The sequence below is a fragment of the Orycteropus afer genome, unplaced genomic scaffold (genome assembly GCF_000298275.1).
Source record: "Orycteropus afer afer isolate SDZICR_OR568_19922 unplaced genomic scaffold, OryAfe1.0 scaffold00059, whole genome shotgun sequence".
Classification (NCBI taxonomy): domain Eukaryota; kingdom Metazoa; phylum Chordata; class Mammalia; order Tubulidentata; family Orycteropodidae; genus Orycteropus; species Orycteropus afer.
The window spans coordinates 1,653,743-1,672,891 of NW_006921646.1; the positions used below are offsets into that span (position 1 = coordinate 1,653,743).

A 19,149-nucleotide genomic window follows, 5' to 3' on the forward strand; every position below is an offset into this window, starting at 1 on the left:
GGAAGGATGTGGGTACGGTTAGGGAAAGCGGAAGACCTTGTCCATGGAGCCACTGGTTAAAAATAATGGCTGAGCTGAAGTTGCCCCTCAAAATCAGCAGGCAAGGGGTGGGAGGCATATCTGGGTGGGGTGTGGGAACTGAGCAGTGCCAGGCTTTGGGTGGGGGAATGGGAGCCAGGGTGGAGGGGCTGAGGTCTGAAGTGAAAAAAAAAGAGCTCAGAAGAGGCCCCTCTTGCCCTAGAACCTGGCTGACTAGTGGGCAGCAGGAACATCCAAAGTCGGAATTTAGGGTACCCTGTAAGGGAGCTCTGGTGGTGTAGTGCCTAAGGCATCTGACTGCTAACCTGAAGGCTGGCAGTTCAAACCCACCAGCCACTCCTCCCAAGGAAGACTGGGCAATCTACTTCCATAGACATACCCTCAAAAACCCAAGGAAGGCTGGCTATGAGTCAGAAGCGACTCAATGGCAATGAGTTTGGCTTGGTTTTTTTGTAAAGTTTACAAGGAGCACTCATGGTGTAGTGGATAAGGCATTTGACTGTTAACCAAAAGGTTAGTAGTTCAAACCCACCAGCTGCTCCATGGAAGAAAGATGGGGCAATCTACTTCTGTAAAGATGTACTGCCTCAGAAACCCAGTGGGGGTTGCTATGAGCCAGAATCGACTTGATGACAATGAGTTTGGTTTTTTTGGTAAGGCTTACAGTGTTCAGAAGCTGCCTCTCTGCCTCTCTGCTCAACTCTGAGAGTGCCAACAGGGGCTCTAATGACCTCGCCTCCTTGGCTTTTGGTCACCTAAGACACCCCCATGACAGGTGGTCATTTGGCTTTTGAGAGCTTAGTGACTTTGCAGAACTCACTCCCTCCCCACATCCAGGGACCTGGCAATGTTCCTGGGGGAAATCTGCTATAGTGCAGTCCAGGAGTCCAGGACCGGGTATTCATGAATTGGAAACGTCCAGAACCAGGTATTCATGAACTGGAAACAGCAGTTGGGAAAACGGATTTGAAAGAACAGGCCCAGGGTGGCCTCTGGTTAGCATTGAGGAGGGAGCTGCATGGAGGAGATAGAAGGGCAGACCAGGCAGCAAACAGTGGCTGGAAGGGTGGGCTGGGGAGGCCTGAAGGCACATCATCCCCTGCCAGCTCTGACCAGATCTAAGGGAGGAGGCCTGAGGAAAACCACATCTGCTGCCTCGACTTCCTCTGTGAAAGCAGAGGGGTGCTTCCCCCCACCAGATTGGTGTCTCATCAGGAGGCCTGCTCCCTGAGGGCAGGGTTATGTCTCCCCCTCAGACTGGGGCATCTCTGAGGTCTAACCCATCTTGGCCCTGTAAGCCAGATGGTAGCAAGGACAATTGCAGAAGGAAAAGAAATGGATTAGGAAGGGTGTTCAGAGGTCATCTATTAACAGTACGGAGTTTCTGCCTGTGACTCAGGACACGGGTGGATGTGCAGAGAGCTGGGCGGGCCCAGGGTTTCTGCATGCACAGTTCTGACGCCAGAGTCTGCCTGCTCCCACTCTGCACAGGGAGAGAAGAAGGCTCCCCACAAGTCTGTGCCTAAGACAGAACCACAACCCAGAGTCTAGCCCTCTTCCCTCTGTTCCCTCTCCAAAAAAAGGAAGAAGGGGCCGAGAGGTGGCCAACATTTACTGGGAACCTATTGCACTCCAGACCCTATGTTCTAAGTCCTATGCCCTATCCTGCATTCAATTCTCACAATAACTCTATCACATGCAGGTGTTGTTAGCATTTTTTTTTTTTTTTAAGTTAAAAGAGGCCAAGAGAGGTCAAGAAACTTGCTTAAGGTCACAAAGCTAGTAGGTAGAAGAGCACCATTGGAACTCAGGTCATCTGACCCAAACCCATGGCCTTACCATCCCCACTCCTACATTAAGGCATCCTAGTTATCATTCCTGGTTTGTAGAATGAATGCAGGAAACAAAGAGGGGGGATAGGATGGGTTGTCTCTAACTGTGGTCTATAGCCTGTGCCCCAGCCTGAGTGGTCTCCTAGCTCACACACTCACCGCTCCCACCCCCTCTGGATTCCAAGGTGGGGTCAGGCTGATCAAGGACGGTCTCCAGCGAGACCCAAGGCTCATCCACACCCAGTTCCCTGCCCCGTCACTGCCTGTCCTCACCTGATGTCATCCTCATTGGCAAAGATGATGACTGCCCTGGCATTCGAGGTTTCAAGGAGGCGCCGGATGATCTTGTCAAACTCTCCTGGCTTGGGCTCTCGTGGTATCTTCACCGATTGGGCAATGCACACACCCCCTGTGGGAAGGCCACCAGTCAGTTGGGGCTGGTGGGAGACACAGGCTCCACACACGTGCACACGCAACGCATATGCACACATGCACACATACCTGCCCAATCTCCTAACCTGACTCCTAGCCCTGAGCAGCAGCTGAGCAATCAGCAGCCCCAGTACAAAACTCAGCTGTACCATTCATAAGCTGGGTGACCCCAGACATGTCACTTAAGTTCTCTGTGCCTCAGAGTCCTCTTATGTAAAACAGGTTAGTAGTAAGAGAAAGTACACCATAGTTCTTAGAAGTGAGACTGCCTGGGTTCAAATCTTGGCTCTATCTCTTACAGCTGTGTGATATCTGGCCAGTTTCTGAACCTCTCTGTGCCTCAAATACATCATCCGTATGAAGTACCTAAGGCTTTGAAGGCTAAACAGAAGACTGACAGTCTTCTGACTGTTGCCCGGTCGGAAGGAAGACCGGGCAATCTACTTCCGTAGAGATACAGCCCCTGAAACCCAAAGAGAGGTCACTATGAGTCAAATCAACTTGATGGCTGTGAGTTTACTCCAAAGGGTTGTTATAAAAATAAGTGAGTGAATGCATATAAACACAGCAATATCTGGCATCCAGTAAGTGCTCAGTAAATGTCGGTTATTTTTATTGTAACCACGTCATAAGGATTTGGGGCAGATTAAATCTGAGAATGAAAACAAACTGCCCACCCTAGGCCATTAGTACCTCCTATGCCAACCCACACACACCTCCTGAGGCTCCTGTCCCTTGCCTGTGGCCACCAGTAGGCCCCTTGGTAAGAGCAGCCTACATGGCTGCTGCCTGGTTCCCACCCTCCTAGGCAGCAACTCTGCAAGCCCGGCTCTAGTGAAGGTCCAGCTCTCCTCCAGGTCCTTTCCCCAAGGACTCACAGGCCCCTTAATGCATGGGCTCTCCAGATCCACCATGCACCCTGGCTCAGCAAGGGAGAGGTGACACCCCAGCCTCCCTTCAGGCAGAACAACAGAAAAGCGCTGATGGAGTCAGGGGAAGATCTTTGGGGGCCTTCCCATCACCCCTAATTCTCTGGCCCAATTTCTGTACTTCTTTCCTGGCTGAATCCTGGGGAAGGAGACAGAGACCACATGGCCTGCCTCCCTCTTGAGCAAGAAGTCCACCACTACCCCAACCCACCCATCCACAAGCCTATAGAAGCCATCCAAGACCCTCTTTGAAATCAGCTTCCATAGGCCCTATCCAATGATCCAGTTGCTCCCCACCCATTTCACCTCTCCTGCTATGTCATCCATCACTGGATAAGCCCCACATCTCTCCAGCCCTTCAGCCTATCCTCTGGGTGCTAGCCCAGTCCATCACTTACTGGCCCCCCTTTAGTCTCCTAGACCCTCTCCTCTTGGTCTGCCCAGTTCCCAGGCCACTGGGCCCAAAATCACCCAGAAGCAATTGGGGGGTAGAAGCAGGGCCTGTCCTGAGTTCAAATCCCAGTTCTGCCACAGAGTGACCTCCAGCACTGCACTTTTCTTTCCTACATCTTAGTTTTCCCATCTGTAATGTGGGAATAAATGAGTCTCCATAGTGTAATGTGTAATTTATAATCCAAGAAGCTGGACTATATGAAGAAGAATGTGGCACCACGATTGAAGGAAGAATCATTAACAACCTGCAATATGCAGATAACACAACCTTGCTTGCTGAAAGTGAAGAAGACTTGAGGGTCTTACTGACGAAGATCAAAGACTACAGCCTTCAATATAGATTACACCTTAAAATAAAGAAAACAAAAATCCTCACAACTGAACCAATAAGCAACATTATGATAAATGGAGAAAAAAAATTGAAGTTGTCAGGGATTTCGTTTTACTTAGATCCACTATCAGTGCCGATGGAAGCAGCAGCCAAGCAATTAGATGACTTAATGCACTGTGCAAATCTGCTGCAAAAGACCACTTTAAAGTATTGAAGAGAAAGATGTCACTTTGAAGATTAAGGTACACTTGACCCAAGGCATGGTATTTTCAATACCTTCATATGCATGTGAGAGCCAGGCAATGAATAAGGAAGAATGCAGAAGAATTAATTGATTTGAATTGTGGTGTTGGCAAAGAATATTGAATGTACTGTGGACTGCTAAAAGAATGAACAACTCTGTCTTGCAAGAAGTACAGCCAGAATGCCCCTTAGAAGCAAGAACAGCCAGACTTTGTCTCTCACACTTTGGTTATGTTGTCAGAAGGGACCAGTACCTGAAGAAGGATATCACGCTAGGTAAAGTGGAGGGTCAGCAAAAAAGGGGAAGACCTTCAACAAGATGGATTGACACGGTGGCTCTGAACAATGGGCTCAAGAGTAGCAATGATTGTGAGGATGGCTCAGGCAGTGTTCGTTCTGCTGTACACAGGGTCACGATGAGTCGTTTCTGACTCAAGGGCACCTAACAACAGCATGGTGTTATGCAGCGCAAATGAGGCAACTGCTATTTATTGAGCACACTCTATGTGCCTGACACTGTTTTAAGTGCTTTCTAGTGATTCACCCATTTAATCCTCACCACAGCTTATGAGATAGGTCCTATTTGTATCCCCATCTCATAGATGGGGAACTGAGGCTCAACAGAGGATACATAGTCAATACACAGTGAAGAAGCCAGGATTTAAAGCCCAGCCATGAAGCTGAAGCACTGGGAAACTTTGTAGCACTTTGACTTCACACAGCCAGTTCACAACCTCAGAGTGTCTTTCTTGAGTGCCTGAGGGGGGGGGGGGGGCTTTTGTGTATTTCAACCCCACCTGATGTCCTGGTATAAGAGCATTTGCCAGTCTATTTTATCTGTCATCAACCATATTTGACAGATGAGGAAACTGAAGCCCAGAGAAGCAGTTTGCACAAAGTCATACAGTTCCTTGCCTACTGGGGTCCAAGAGCTTGGGAGCCCCATGGATTGAGACCCTTAGGACCTCTGATCAGCACAGTCAGGGCTCAATTGATGGAAAAGAGTGAAGGATTTTTCTTAGTAAAGACAGAACCTTTATTTAAGACCATCACCCTCCTCTTGGTCCCACTCAGGGACATGGCCCAACCACATTCCACACAGGATCATTTTGGGGCCCAATCAATGCCTCAAACCAATCACCTTTTCTGGGCAGCTGGCTGCCACCCCTGGTCCTCCAAATGGTCCACTAAAGCCTCCTGCACAGACTTGATGCCCTAGTACATTGAACACCTCCCTGTGTGGGCCTGGACTTCCAGGCTTACAATGTAGAGAGGAAGACGACCCACCACCAGCCCCATGGAGAAAGCGTCAGCATGCAGCCTCACTCTGGGTAAGAAAGTGGTAACCAGGGAAAGCTGCCCAAAGGTGGTAACACTGAGCTTAGTCTTAGAGGGCTGGAGATACAAGCAGCCAGGTGGTGAAGCATTTCTAGGAAAACAAGGTACGCTAACTAGAAGGGTTATGCTAGCACACCGTGCTGGACCCAAGGCCACAGGACGTGCACATGCACATGTACACATACTGTCCCTAGTTCTCTACAGCAGGCAAGGCAGCCATACCTCTTTGCCCCAGCCCTGACCAGCTCCCACACCCCTTACTTTCTGCCACTTCCAAACAGGCCAAGTCCCTCAGGTCTCTCCTAAGACACCAAGAGGTCTCAAGTACTGGAGCAGTGTGTGGACATCAGGAGGTTCATGGGGAAAAGAGAGAAGGAGGGAAGGAGCAAGTCCTTGGGCAGGACTAGGACCCCTTCTAGTCTCAGGTCACGGAGAGAGCCAGGGGGAGCCAGCCTGCCACCCAAAGCATTGGTGGTGCAGTCATGGTGCCTGGGCAGGCACTCAGCTCCCAGCTAAACCTTCCATATGGTTCCTTTCCAGTTCGAAAGTGGGCCGATTGCAACATTTCTCCCCCGATCTGGGGAGACAGATGGACAAGAGGAGGAGGCTGGATGGGGGTGAGGATGAGCCACCTGGCTCTAGGAGGAGGGAGGAGAAGTCAGGGGCAGGGGGCAGACCAAGGGGAGGGAGCCAGGGGATGGAAGTTAATTGTTCTGGAACAAGGAGAAACTGTTAGGTTAAGTAATATTTATGGGCAATGTTCCCTCTAAGAGGTTTGGTGTGATGGTCCTACCAGGCACCCCAGGGGATATCTTGTATGCTTCATTTTGCTGGTAAAAGACGAATGCATTGACCATGGCTCAGTTAGCAAGAATGTGAGTCATACGGTACCTGAAATGCAAGCATGGTCTGAGGAGGGCTTGATAGTCTTGCAACCACAAGGGGTGCGGGGGGTGGGGGTTGCTGCAGGAGAGTTTGGAAGGCATTTATGCACAGCTGTGTAGCTTAGTAATACCAGTGAACATTTATGGCATGTCTAATGCAAGCTGGATATTAATCTGCAAATTTTACATGGATTCCCTCATCTGAGGACAGTATCATTCCCACATCTCCAACTTACAGATGTGAAAACTGAGGCACAGAAAGGTTAAATGGCCTCCGCAAGGTCACACAGAGAGTCAAAGGCAGAACCTGGTTTGAATTCAGGCCATTTGGCTCCAGTAGCCACATGTCATGACCAAGGCCATGTGGGGAAGGGACTGGGTGGTCGAGTCAAGGGAACATAGGGGGCTGTGAGCATGCACACCTCTCAAGCACAATGCCTGCCCTGGAGTGAGCAGACCCTCTTCTGGCTGCCCCCAGGGTGAGAAGCCAAGTGTCCCATTGCTTTGCCTGCCAGGTTGTCAGCATCACTGCTTAGGGGGACCTTGGAATAGGGGGACAAGGGGCTGGTGGTGGTGTGGCCTCTTCCTTAGCTTCCTGCCCACCCCCACGCACCCCTGCAGCCACTCAAGAGGACTAGAGTAACCCAAGAGGTTCTGACTGAGCACCCACTGCATGCCTGGCGCTGCTAGGCCCTCACACACTTTGGAGGCAGTTGCTAATACTCCCATCTTACAGCTCTGAGGTGCTGAACAGTCTGACCAAGGTCACTAAGCTGTAAATGACACTATGATCTGGGTCTGTATCCACAGACTCAGGCAGAGAAAGGGAAGGCCCAGATTACTGGGCCTCTTCTGACCCCATCTCCTGCAGCCTCTTCCCCACTCCAGAAAGTTCTCTTTTTTCATCACCACATTCAACTGAAAAATTTACTCCACAGCATGCACCTGAAATAAAAGGGTTGGAGCCTCTCTTGCAGCCTCCACTGTTTGGGTGGGTTGGTGCACACACCTGAACACATGTGCACACGTGCATATACACACTATCACAGACATGCACACACTAACACATACCAATGTACCCATTCCACTCTTCTGCATACCTGCCCAAACCAAGTCACCCATCAAGCCTGCCAGCCCTCCCTATGTCCCACCCCTGCAGCTGCAGTCCTCTCTGGCAACTCCATCAGCAGCTCCACTATCATGGGAACCACGATGATGCACCCCTGGGGGATGCAGTCAGATGCCTTCCTCAAACATCCCCACCAGGGAGGAGGCTTCTCCCTCCAGCCCCCACAGTCTCTCATCTAATAAAATAAGAGTCTCTGAGTCCTTACCAATAATAAAGATAATAGCAAAATCCCCCATACCCTTGGGGACAAGCCCACTCCCCTTTTCTGAGCAGAGGTGACAGGCCCATAAGCAGGGAAGGGGCATGGAGGAGTCTGAGGTTCTCTCCTCATGGCCTCCTAGGCCCTCCTGGGTCCCCCATGGTGAGTCCCTCATACCACACCCCAGCTGTCCAGTCCCCTCACAGACACTGGCTCCAAGCTGTGCCATCCTGGCCAAGCCAGCACCTTCACCACCAGGCCAGGCAAGAAGCCATGGCCACTTGCCAAGAACATCTGAGCACAGCAAGGCTGGAGGGACCTCAGAAACCTCCTGGCTCAAACTGAATGGAATGAGCCAGAGAGGGGCAGTGCCTTGCCTGGGGTCACAGAGCAGCAGGGCCAAACCCCCTCCACATGAGGCTCTTACCACTGCTCCTCAAGGTTTCAGAATCCAGGCCAGACCCCTGACTGCTGTCCACTTGCTTTGTCACAGTACAAGTACAGCAGGGGCAAAGCTGCCTGGGACTAAATGCCACAGTGAATGCTGTGGCACTGCACACCTCCGCATTCCTGGGTCCCACTAACCGTACCCACATGCCCACCTGAGGCCTCTTCCCTCCTCTGGAGGGGGTGCCCAGCCCCACTCCCAGCTCTGGTGCCTACCTGAGCCTGCCCCAGTTCCAGACTATTCCTATCCCCATGGTGCCATCCACCTGCCAAAACTGAACTGCCCTTGGTCCCAACCCTCAACATCCTCCCACTCCCCTACCCCCACCCACCACCCTCCACCCCCACCTGTGCTGCAAGAGAGTGGGACAATCTCCTTAAGCAGTGACAATTAGAACACTTGGAAAGCAATGGGGGGGGGGTATCTGCTGTTTGCCTTCAAGTGGACTCATAGCAAAACCCACGTGACAGAGTAGAACTGCCCCATCAGATTTGCTGGGCCACTCCTCGGAAGGAAGGTTGGGCAATCCTACTTCCGTAGTGATACTGCCTTGGAAACCCAAGGAGGGGTCGCTATGAGTCGGGGCCGACTCGACGGCAAATAACAACAACAACAATCTCTACAGAGGAGCTCTGGTGGCGTAGTGCCTAAGGCATTTGACTGCTAACCAGAGGCTGGCGGTTCAAACCCACCAGCCACTCCTCGGAAGGAAGCCTGTGCAATCTACTTCTGTAGTGCTACTGCCCCAGAAACTCAAGGAGGGGTCACTTTGAGTCAGATCCAACTCGACAGCAATGAGTTTAGTTTTTCTGGGAATCTTTACAGGAGCAGATCACCAGGTCTTTTGGTTAGCTGCAAACAGCTTAACGATTGTGCTACCAGGGCTCTTGGTGGAATATATCCAGTGAAGCTTACCATGCTGAGCCCTTACAAGCCAGCACAGCTCTCCACATTCATACCCAAAGAAACTCACACGTGGACCAAGGAAACACACACATACAGATGTGCAATGCAGCACAGCTTAAAACAGCAAAAAATCAGAAATACCAAAATATTTTACAACGGAAGAATGGATAAACTGTGACATACTCCTACGATGGACTATTATGTAATTAAGAGTAACAGAACAGTCTGCATGCATCAACATGACAAGATCCTGAAAACATAAAGCTGAGTGAAAAAAGCAAGTTGTAGAATGATCATTCCATTCATGTAGTTTAATGATCCATGTAGAATCATACTTACTATTCATGGGCTATTGTTGTCATCAACTCAATTCCAACTCACATTGACTTCATATATGCAGATTAGAACTGCTCCACAGGGTTTTCAAGGCTGTGACCTTTCAGAAGGTGGTCACTAGGCCTTACTCCCAAGGTGCCTCTAGGTGAGTTTGAACTGAAAACCTTTCAGCTAGTAGCCCAGTGTGTAACCATTTGCACCACCCAGGGACTCCCTATTTATGGCTATAGACATCAATAAGGAAAAGCTGCATGAAATCATGAGATGTGGTCTCCCCATCGCTTACAATAGGGCCCAACACACAGTAGGTGCTCAATAAATGTTTATTGAAAGACTAAAGGACCTCAAAGGAACCTACCACTTTCAGACTGTGGTGACCTCAAGGGAAGGGTAAAGAGGAATAGGATTAGGGAAGGCTCCCCAGGGTAGCTTCTGCTCAATCCACAATTTTTTATTTATTTAAAAAAAGAAAAGAAAAGAAAAAGAAAAAGAAATGTGGCAAATGAGAGTGTTTAGTAATTCTGGCCTCTGGAACTCAGTCCAGACAAAATTTTGAGACACAATGACAGTGAGGGCACTCTAGTCCTTATGCTGCACTGTCTGATGGAGGACTCACAGGGGCACACCTGAGCCTCCCTTTGTTCATCTGTGAAAGAGGGTCACGCAGCTACTCCAGCCCAGGGGCATCTGTAGCGTATGGGAAGGGAGGCTGTAGACCTGGAGCCTGTACCTGCTTCTTCCCTGGCTGCCTGGAGCTGAACTTCTCTTCCCAACCCTCTAGCCCCTGAAATCTCTCTCCTCCTGAGATTGGTCTCTTTGTAAACCAGCCCTCTCCTGCCTCCCCTTGGCTCCAGGTACCAGGCTTGAAAGGAACAGAGACTCCTCTCCTGAAACTTGATCTTGGTTTCCTGCTGTATTTTGTGGTCTCTGGGCCCTTTCTATTTGTGGTCTGGTGACCTTTCCCGGTGATCTCCAAGTCCAGGTCCAGCTGATATATCTGTGTCAGTGTTAGCCTCCAACTGTGCTCCCCAAAGGCAGTGGTATCACTAGGATTGGTGTCACCCAGTACAGTAATACAAGGTGTCACCCCCACACACAAAGGACCTCTTCCAATAGCAAACCAATAGAATCCTTATAATGTTTATTATCAATTTTAATCATAGAACAATAAGTGATATAGCTGTATATTGCTTACATGTAATATATTTTTAGATTATAAGAATACTACCAACAAAATTGTTTTGTAAAACCTTTCTTTATTGAATTACAACATTATTAGTAACTAAGTGGAAGCTTTTTTTTTTTTCACCTTTTTCTTTAATTACTACTTCATTCTCAAAAAAGGTTATCGATATAGGTTCATAAATACTACTTACCACAATATTATAGCTAACACACCAGAAAAATTGACAAAATCAGCCACTATAAAAACACTGACAGCAACAAAAACAGCAGTGAGTGCTTGTAGCACATGCAGATGAAACCACATGATTCAAAACATTGTCATTGGGTAATAATGACAGCTCTGACAGGAGCACATCTGAAGGTTCAAAAAGTAAACTAGCACAGAATTTTAACCCAGTAGGTATAACGATACATGTAAGCTGGGCTTACAAAAAATATTTTTGTTCATTGACCCACGTCATTTTAGCTTTGTGTATTTCACTGTACATAAATTATATTTCAATAAAATTTATTTTAAAAAAATAGTTCTGTTGTTATTTCTAATTACAGGGATATTTTTATTAAAAATAATAAATTTCAGCTTAAATACTGCACAAAAATTTTATACAGTTATTTTGATGTCACCCCCTCTGACAATAGTCACCTGGTATGGTCTACACCCCACTACACACACCCTCCTAATGATGCCACTGACCAAGGGTAGGTCTGCGTGTCCACTCATTCATTCATTCACTCACTTGAAGGTACCCTGCTTGGTTCCTGGCACTGCTGGTCCTTCAGCAATGTCAATGACCATGACCCCTATCTAGAGAGCTCAGAGTCCAGTCAAAGAAGCAAGACTAGAAAGGAGGGAAAACTTAAGGGGACAATACTTCCTGCTGACATGAGCACATTTCCTGAGCCCACTGGGTGTCAGGCCCACACTACACATGTCCCCACACATCACACATAACTACAGGCATGTCTTCAGGCCAAGTGAAGGCCCCACTCCTCCCATCTCCCCTTCCCCTGCTTCACATGCTACCACTACATTTCCCTCACAGAGCCAGTTAATGTTTACTGAGCATCTATTATACGATGGGCACAGTTTAGACACCAGGCTGCAGCCGTAAGAAGGAGAAAGGCCTTTCTCCCCTGCAGCTTACACTTCATGGTGGGAGCAAACATGCATGGAACAGCTTCTAGGAAGAGGTCCATGAAGCAAAGAAACCAGCTCTTCCTGGGGGCTCCACCACCTTACTCACCTGGTTCTGTCCTAGAGCACAAGGAGGCCCAGGCTGGTAAAATGGGTCACACAACTGAAGAGGCAGAGGCCAGATGGGAACTCTGGTATGACTTTTCTTGAGGAGCTTACTGAGACCCAAGAAATAGAAAACACTTTGCGACTTGTAACTCCTACCCTTAAGTGAGGGCCCATTGCTGAAACGAACTGATTTTTCTGTCCTCCACTGCCTGGGAATCCAAGCTGGCTGTCCCATCAGCACAGACCATGGTGGGTGGGCGGGCTGTGGACGGGTCAAAACATGGAAACTGGCAGCTTCTAAGGGACAGTGAGGGAGAGTCAGTCACACCGGTTTCCTGCCTGGAAGTGCACCCTGCATCCAGTGGGCATACATTTACACAAAGCGTGAATATTGCACCTAGGTTCAGCTTCCTCCTCCCCTCTAGCCAAAGGCAGGTGGGACCCTCTAAGCCCCCATCATGCCTAGGACCCTCTCCACTCAGCAAGTTCCTGTCCCCATGGGATGGCTCCCCCTATTCCACCCATCTAAGAAGTCCTCCCACATCCTCCAAGGCCACCCCCTTCAAGTAGGCCCGAATCCCTAGCCACCAGGGTGCCCCCTGCTTGTGGGCTATGCCCACCTCAGCACAAGCAGCCTAAGAAGGAAAAGGTCTTCCACAGGAGAAGCCTGCTTTTGCCCAAGGCCCCCTGCAGTAGGGGTGTTCCCTGCACCCTCTGCTCCTCCTGAGCAAAGTCCCTCATTCACTCTCTTGCTATTCATTTCACTACCATGATGGCCCATCCTTGCCAGCTCCAGGATCTACCAGGAGGTCTGGGCCCCACCCAGGAGGGAGCTGAGCTGCCATCCTCAGGAAGCAGGGAGGGGGCAGAAAATGCCCCAGCGCCCAGGCTGCTCCTTGCCCCAGGCAGCCCCTGTCTGGGGCTTCAGGCCCTGGGCTCCAGGCTGGACAAGAAAAATCCTTCTGCAGAACAGAGCAATTTCCAGCCCAACCTCTCATAGCCAGAGTGGCTGCAAGTTCCAGGAGGCCAGGAGAGACAGGAGCTCCCCACCTCTTTCTTTCCCTTTTCTCTTTGAAATTTAAAAAGAGAAGAAAAACAATGAAAAGACAAACCCTAGGAAATCAGGTGGAAAAATTTACATTAGGGCAAAATGAGAAGGCAGCAAGTTCCAATGTGGAGAGAAAAGGGGGGTTTTAGTTACAAAACCCAAGGGACTGTGCTCCCCAGGCTGCCCCAGCCTCCAAGAAAGGAGGACAGGGCAGGTGGAGAGAGAGAATGAAGAAGGTTGGGAGTTACCTCTGGACCTTTATACCTTTATAGTTTCTTTCTCTCTCCCTCTCCCTCACCACCCTCTCACTCTCTCTCTCTCTCTCTCTCTCTCTCTCTCACACACACACACACACACACACACACAAACACACAGGCTTTGTTCTCTTTCCCTAGTCCCGCCAGGCCTCCTCATCACCCCCCCCCTCCAACCTGCTCTCAGGAAGCGGACTATAAACAGCTTCTCAGAGGGGTTAGTGACTAATAAGGTGATCCGTTTGTTTTCAACCGAGAACAAAGCCTCTCCCTAAATAAAAGAAGCTGTAATGGTAGGGTTCCAGGAAGCAGATACATAGCTGTAAGAGCTGTGACCAGGACAGTGCTGAGGTAGGGAGGACGCCCAGGCCGTTAAGTTAATGCACTCTTCCCCAGCAAATGCTCTAGGGTGAGCAGCAGTCTGGAGAATGGTGAAAGGTGAGCCCGTAAGGGCCTCTCTCTCCAGCAGACTCCCACCAGTTCCCACTGGGGTTGGGATTCACCCAGGTCTCCCAAGGGGGCTGCTGAGGCCTAGTACCCTTCTCTATCACACCTCCTACTCCTGGTCCAGTCTCCACTCTAGCCTCTTCCAGTTTCTTTGTTAAGGTACCTTCATCTCACAAATTGCTCCCTGCTTACAACCCTCAGGCATGTGTGTGTGAGACAGAGAGAGAGGAAGGGAGGGGGAGTGAGTGAGAGAGAGACAAGTCTCTATCTCTTCCTCACATCTGTTCCCCTAGGATGCCTCTGGGCCTTTGCATAGGCTGTTCCCTCAGCCTGGAGTTCCCCACCTCGGGTTGATTTGGTGACCCTCTGGCTTCTCCATCACAGCCTTTCCCTTGTTGGGCTACAGTTACCTCCTTGGTGTCTGCATCCTCTGTGTGGGGCCTCATGGGCCCTAACACATATCCTGAACCTGTTCAGGACAGATAAGTGATTCACACTTGTTGAGGGACTGAGTGCTGACTCACAGGGCCAGACAGCTTGGGGAGCTGAGGCTCTGTAGGAATCCAAGGTGGGTACCTGCACCTGGTCAAACCCTCCCATCTCCTCTGGGAGCCTCTCTTACCCCTGAGCCACTGAGACCTCCGCCTCTGAGCCACCACCAGCCATGTCATACCGAGGGCCTAGACATCTCTGTGCACAGGTATGGAGCACTAACTGTACCTGACACCTACTTCCTGCCAAGCTCTGGGCTACACTGATAGTCACCATGCTGCGACTGCTCTCACAGGGCTCATGCATGGGGCGGGCTTCTCACACACCCCAGACCTCACTTTCAGGCCTACCTTCTGTTGGGATTTGACTTTCTCCATTTAGACACAAACACTTTGCCATAAGCACTCAAGAAATGCACACGCAAAGGATGCACAAGTGTAGAAAAGTATAAAATAGCCATGCACATTGGCTGGGCCCCTAGGGCCTGAAGATAATCCAGCCAAAAGAGAAATACACAAAATGGAATATGGAACACTCACCCTCCCTGTTTGGCCAGGGTGCCTGTAGCCAGGGTGGTTCCGGTCCATGGGAGGCAGTGGGCCCATGGATGAGAGACTTAGATCAGAAAGACTTAGGTCAGAATGCCAGCTTCCTAGCTATGTGACTTTGGATAAATTGCTTAGCCTCTCTGTGCTTCAGGCCTCCCATCTGTAGAATGGAGAAGGGGTTAAAGAGTCTTTTAGGGTTGATGTGAGGTCAAATGCAGTGAGTGGCATTTGTAAAGGTCTGGCTCTGCCTCCTGCAGTCAATGCCTCTGAGGGAGGGCAAAGCCTATTGGGGGTAAAGGCTGCTTAGGCTGCAGGATACGAGGTGGCAGGACAGGCACCTATCTGGTCCCCCCACTGGGGTCAGGACCCAGACTGGTAAAGTTCATGTGCTCTGAGGACCAGGGGCTCTAGGCTCAAACAAGACCTGTCCTGGGAACTGTCCTATGGCCCAGAAGCCCTGACACTAAGGCAGAACGCTTTCTTTCTGGCCTCCACACACATATGCACACATGGCAACACATACCATCATGAAATCACACACTACACACTACCACAACCTCACACAGACACACAGCTCCACTCATCAGCCACAACCCTGCCCACTGCACATATGAACACAACTACAACCTCACACAGCCTCACAGCCACAAGGACGTGAGGGACACAAGGACCCAGCCACACACCATCAATCGAAACTCCGCAGCCACAGACACATAGGCTTGTATAATAACAACCACAGCTTCTCACAAACATCTCAGTGCCACAAACCCCTGCACATAGGTACACAAATCGTGTAAAACACCACCCAATCACACATTTGCACCCAATGTAACCTCAGACAACAACGCAGCCACACAGCTTCATATTGCCCACACCACCACAACCTCACACAATCACCCCACACAGACATAGTCTCACACAATATCCCTGCCCAGTCATGCCCACCTCCATTCAATCAATCACAACACACTGTGCCAACAACAAGGCTCCAGGTTCTGCAGCCCATCACAGGGCCTCACAGATCTCACACAGCCACCAGGGCTGTGCCCAAGCACAGCCCCTCAGGCTCACCTTCTGACTGAGAAGGGCCCCCAGCTGAGCCTTTCCAGTGAATGCCCCAATTTGCCTGCAATCCTTTCACACTAAGACCCCAGGAGGCCCCCCTGCTGCCCAGGCATCCCTGGGGTCTTGCAGAACTTTACAAGACATTCACACCTTGGAGCTCTGAGCCTGGGCCACATAGTAGCACCATTAACACCTCCCCTTTGCTGTCAGTTCTACACTGGCACCCTGGAGCTAGGTGAGCCTGGTTGGGGTGGGGAGTGTATGATATGGTTCAGGGACCCTATGGAGGGGGCGTGGTGCCTTGTGTATCCAGCAAGTATCAAGCAGCTTCAGCAGACCATACATTGAGGCAAAAGTCCTCATCGGTCTTCTGAAACCCCCTCATTCTGCCTTCAGACCCTCTACTCACACCCAGCCCTGCCCTTCCAGAGGGTAACTGGTCTAGATCTGGGGGAGCAAGGGCAGCTGTGGTGTAGAGGAAGGGACATGGGCTTCAGAGAGCTAGCTTAGTGTGGCATGCAAGCTGAGTCTGGGGCACAGAGAAGCCCCTGCCCCACCTCAAACACCTACCTGCTTAACCTGCCTGAACGTCCATTTCTGCCTCTGTAAAATGGGTATGGCATTACCCCTACACCAGACACCGCTGGCTGTGGTGAGGATAGAAACAGACCACCTGTGCACTGGCCTGGCCCCTGGGAGGCATTTGGGGATGGTGAGGCTGCAGGCTGTGGGACTGGCAGGGCAGTGGTGAGTGCCTGAGTGGAGCCGCTGTTCCAGCCCCAGGAGGCCACTGGGCAGCGGCAAGGCTGTTCAAAGCTGCATTATTCATGGCAGTGAGATCCCAGCGGAGGGAAATTTGCTGAGTGATCAACCTAATATCTTAACACAGACCCATTTAGGCAAAACACCTTTGAAGTGAGAAAGGGGCGGGGGAGCGGATAGAAAAGGGACGCTGAGGGTGTTTGGCGGCAGGAGGTGGCAGGAGGGAGCTGAGAGAGCAAGGCACCCAGAGACCGACTTGCTCCTGGCCCTCCCCACCCCATACCCCACCCCCTGGCTGTGCCCAGAATTCTTCCACTGAGGAAATCCCACTCATTTCTCAAGTTATGTTCATAAGGAAAAGGAGTCTATCCAAGACTCACATAGCAAGACCAGGGCCAGGTGGCAGCTGGACCCGTGTGCCAGTTCACACTCCGGCCACCCACCACTCAGTCCTCTCCTGGGGCTCACTCCCCACTCCTGGCCTAGCACTGAGGTGGCCACATGGTGGGGTTGTGAGAGAAAGGTTCTGTCCTCTCTTCAGGCCAGGAGCAAGGCTGGAACATGGAATGTGGCTGAGGACCCTGGAGGAGCCACTTACAGAACAAGGCCCCCAACCCTTCCCCATAAGCCACTAGTTCCACTGACACATCTGGGGAGGTAAGGCCACACATCAGCTTTCCTATCTCTTTCCATTGGTCTCCCAACTCCACACTCTCCCACAGCCCCCACTCTCCAGCCCACAGGACTGCTTTCTTTCTCCAACTCACATACTTTCCTACTCTCAAGTCTTTGCCAGTGGTGGTCCCTCTGGCAGAAATGCCCATCCCTTTGCTCTACCTATCCAACACTACCCAACCCAGAGCCCAATTTTCCCACCTCTTCCCCAACAAAACATCCCAGATCCCTCCCCTGTGGGAACCCATTGCTGCCCATTTGATTTCTCATCACTGGACCCTGCCCCTTCAGCTGGCTCTTGCATAGTCTTGCCTGTGTTTTGTGCTGTGCTCAAGTTTTGTAACTCTCCTGCTTCAGGGCATATAGGATGAAGCCAGTGCTTAGGCTGAAATTCAGCTCTTCCACTTTTTAGCTGAGTGACTTTGGGCATGTTACTTATCCTCTCTGGGCCTTGTCTTATTGTAATTGAGTGTGAAGAGTAAGTGAGTTAATGCAGGCAACGTGCTTAGAACTCAAACACTCACTGCCATCAAGTCAATTCTGATTCCTAGCTCTCCTCTTTAGGTTTCTGAGGTGGTAAATATTTACGGAAGTAGATCACCCAGTCTTCCTTCTGTGGAGTGGCTGGTGTGTTTGAACTGCCAACCTTCTGGTTAGCAGTCAAATGCCTTAGGCACTATGCTACCAGAGTGCCTTAGAATAGTGTCTGGCATATAACTGCTTGCTCAATATGTGTTTGCTATTATTGTATTAAAGTTATCAGTTTCTTCTATCAGCCTATGAGCCCCTTTGACGGGGTTGTGTTTCATTCCTAACTCCCCAGTTCTAGCAGGATGACAAGGTACACAGTTGTTGTTGTTGTTAGGTGCCATCGAGCTGGCTCTGACTCATAGCAACTCAATGTACAACAGAATGAAACACTGCCTGGACCTGCATCACCTCATAACCCTTGCTATACCTGAGCCCATTGTTGCAGCCACTGTGTCAATCCATCTCATTGAGGGTCTTCCCCTGTTTCACTGACCCTCCACTTTACCAAGCATGATATCTTTCTCCAAGGAATGGTCCCTTCTGACAACATGACCAAAGTAAGTGAGACAAAGTCTGGCCATTCTCATTTCCAAGGAACATTCTGGCTGCACTTCTTCCAGGACAGATTTGTTCATTCTTCTGGCAGTTCATGGTACTTTCAGTATTCTTCCCCAACACCCCAACTCAAAAGCATCAACTCTTCTTTAGTCCTCTTTGTTAACTGTCCAGCTTTCATATACATATGAGGCAATTGAAAACACCATGGGTTGGGTTAGGTGCACCTTAATCTTCAAAGAGATATCTTTGCTCTTTGGCACTTTAAAGAAGTCTTTTGCAGCAGATTTGCCCAGTGCAATATGTTGTCTGATTTCTTGACTGCTGCTTCCATTGGTGTTGATTGTGGAACCAAGTAATAGGAAATCTTTGACAACTTCAATCTTTTCTCCATTAATCGTGATGTTGTTTATTGGTCCAGGTGTGAGGATTTTTGTTTTCTTTATGTTGAAGTGTAACCCATACTGTAGACTGTAGTCTTTAATCTCCATCAGTAAGTGCTTCAAGTCATCTTCACATTCTGGAAGCAAGGTTATGTCGTTCGCATGTTGCAGGTTGTTAATGAGACTTCCTCCAATCCTGATGCCGTGTTCTTCTTCATATAGTCTGGCTTCTTGGATTATTTGCTCAGCATACAGATTGAATAAGTATGGTGAAAGGATACAACTCTGATGAACTTCCTTACTGATTTTAAACCATACAGTATCCCCTTGCTCTGTTCAAACAACAGCCTCCTGGTCTATGTACAGATTCCTCATGAGCACAATTAAGTGTTCTGAAATTCCCATTCTTCTCAATGCTATCCATAATTCATTATGATCCACACAGTCGAATGCTTTTGCATA

General features: G+C 49.8%; 1 protein-coding gene across 1 annotated transcript in view; it reads right to left on the minus strand.

Annotated features, from left to right (window-relative positions):
• GRM4 (glutamate metabotropic receptor 4) overlaps positions 1–19,149 on the minus strand; it is a 141,791-nt gene that overhangs the window by 47,791 nt on the left and 74,851 nt on the right. The window contains exon 3 of the mRNA XM_007939344.2: positions 2,145–2,280. Coding sequence (XP_007937535.1) covers positions 2,145–2,280 — 136 coding nt within the window. The remainder of the gene's footprint in view (positions 1–2,144; positions 2,281–19,149) is intronic.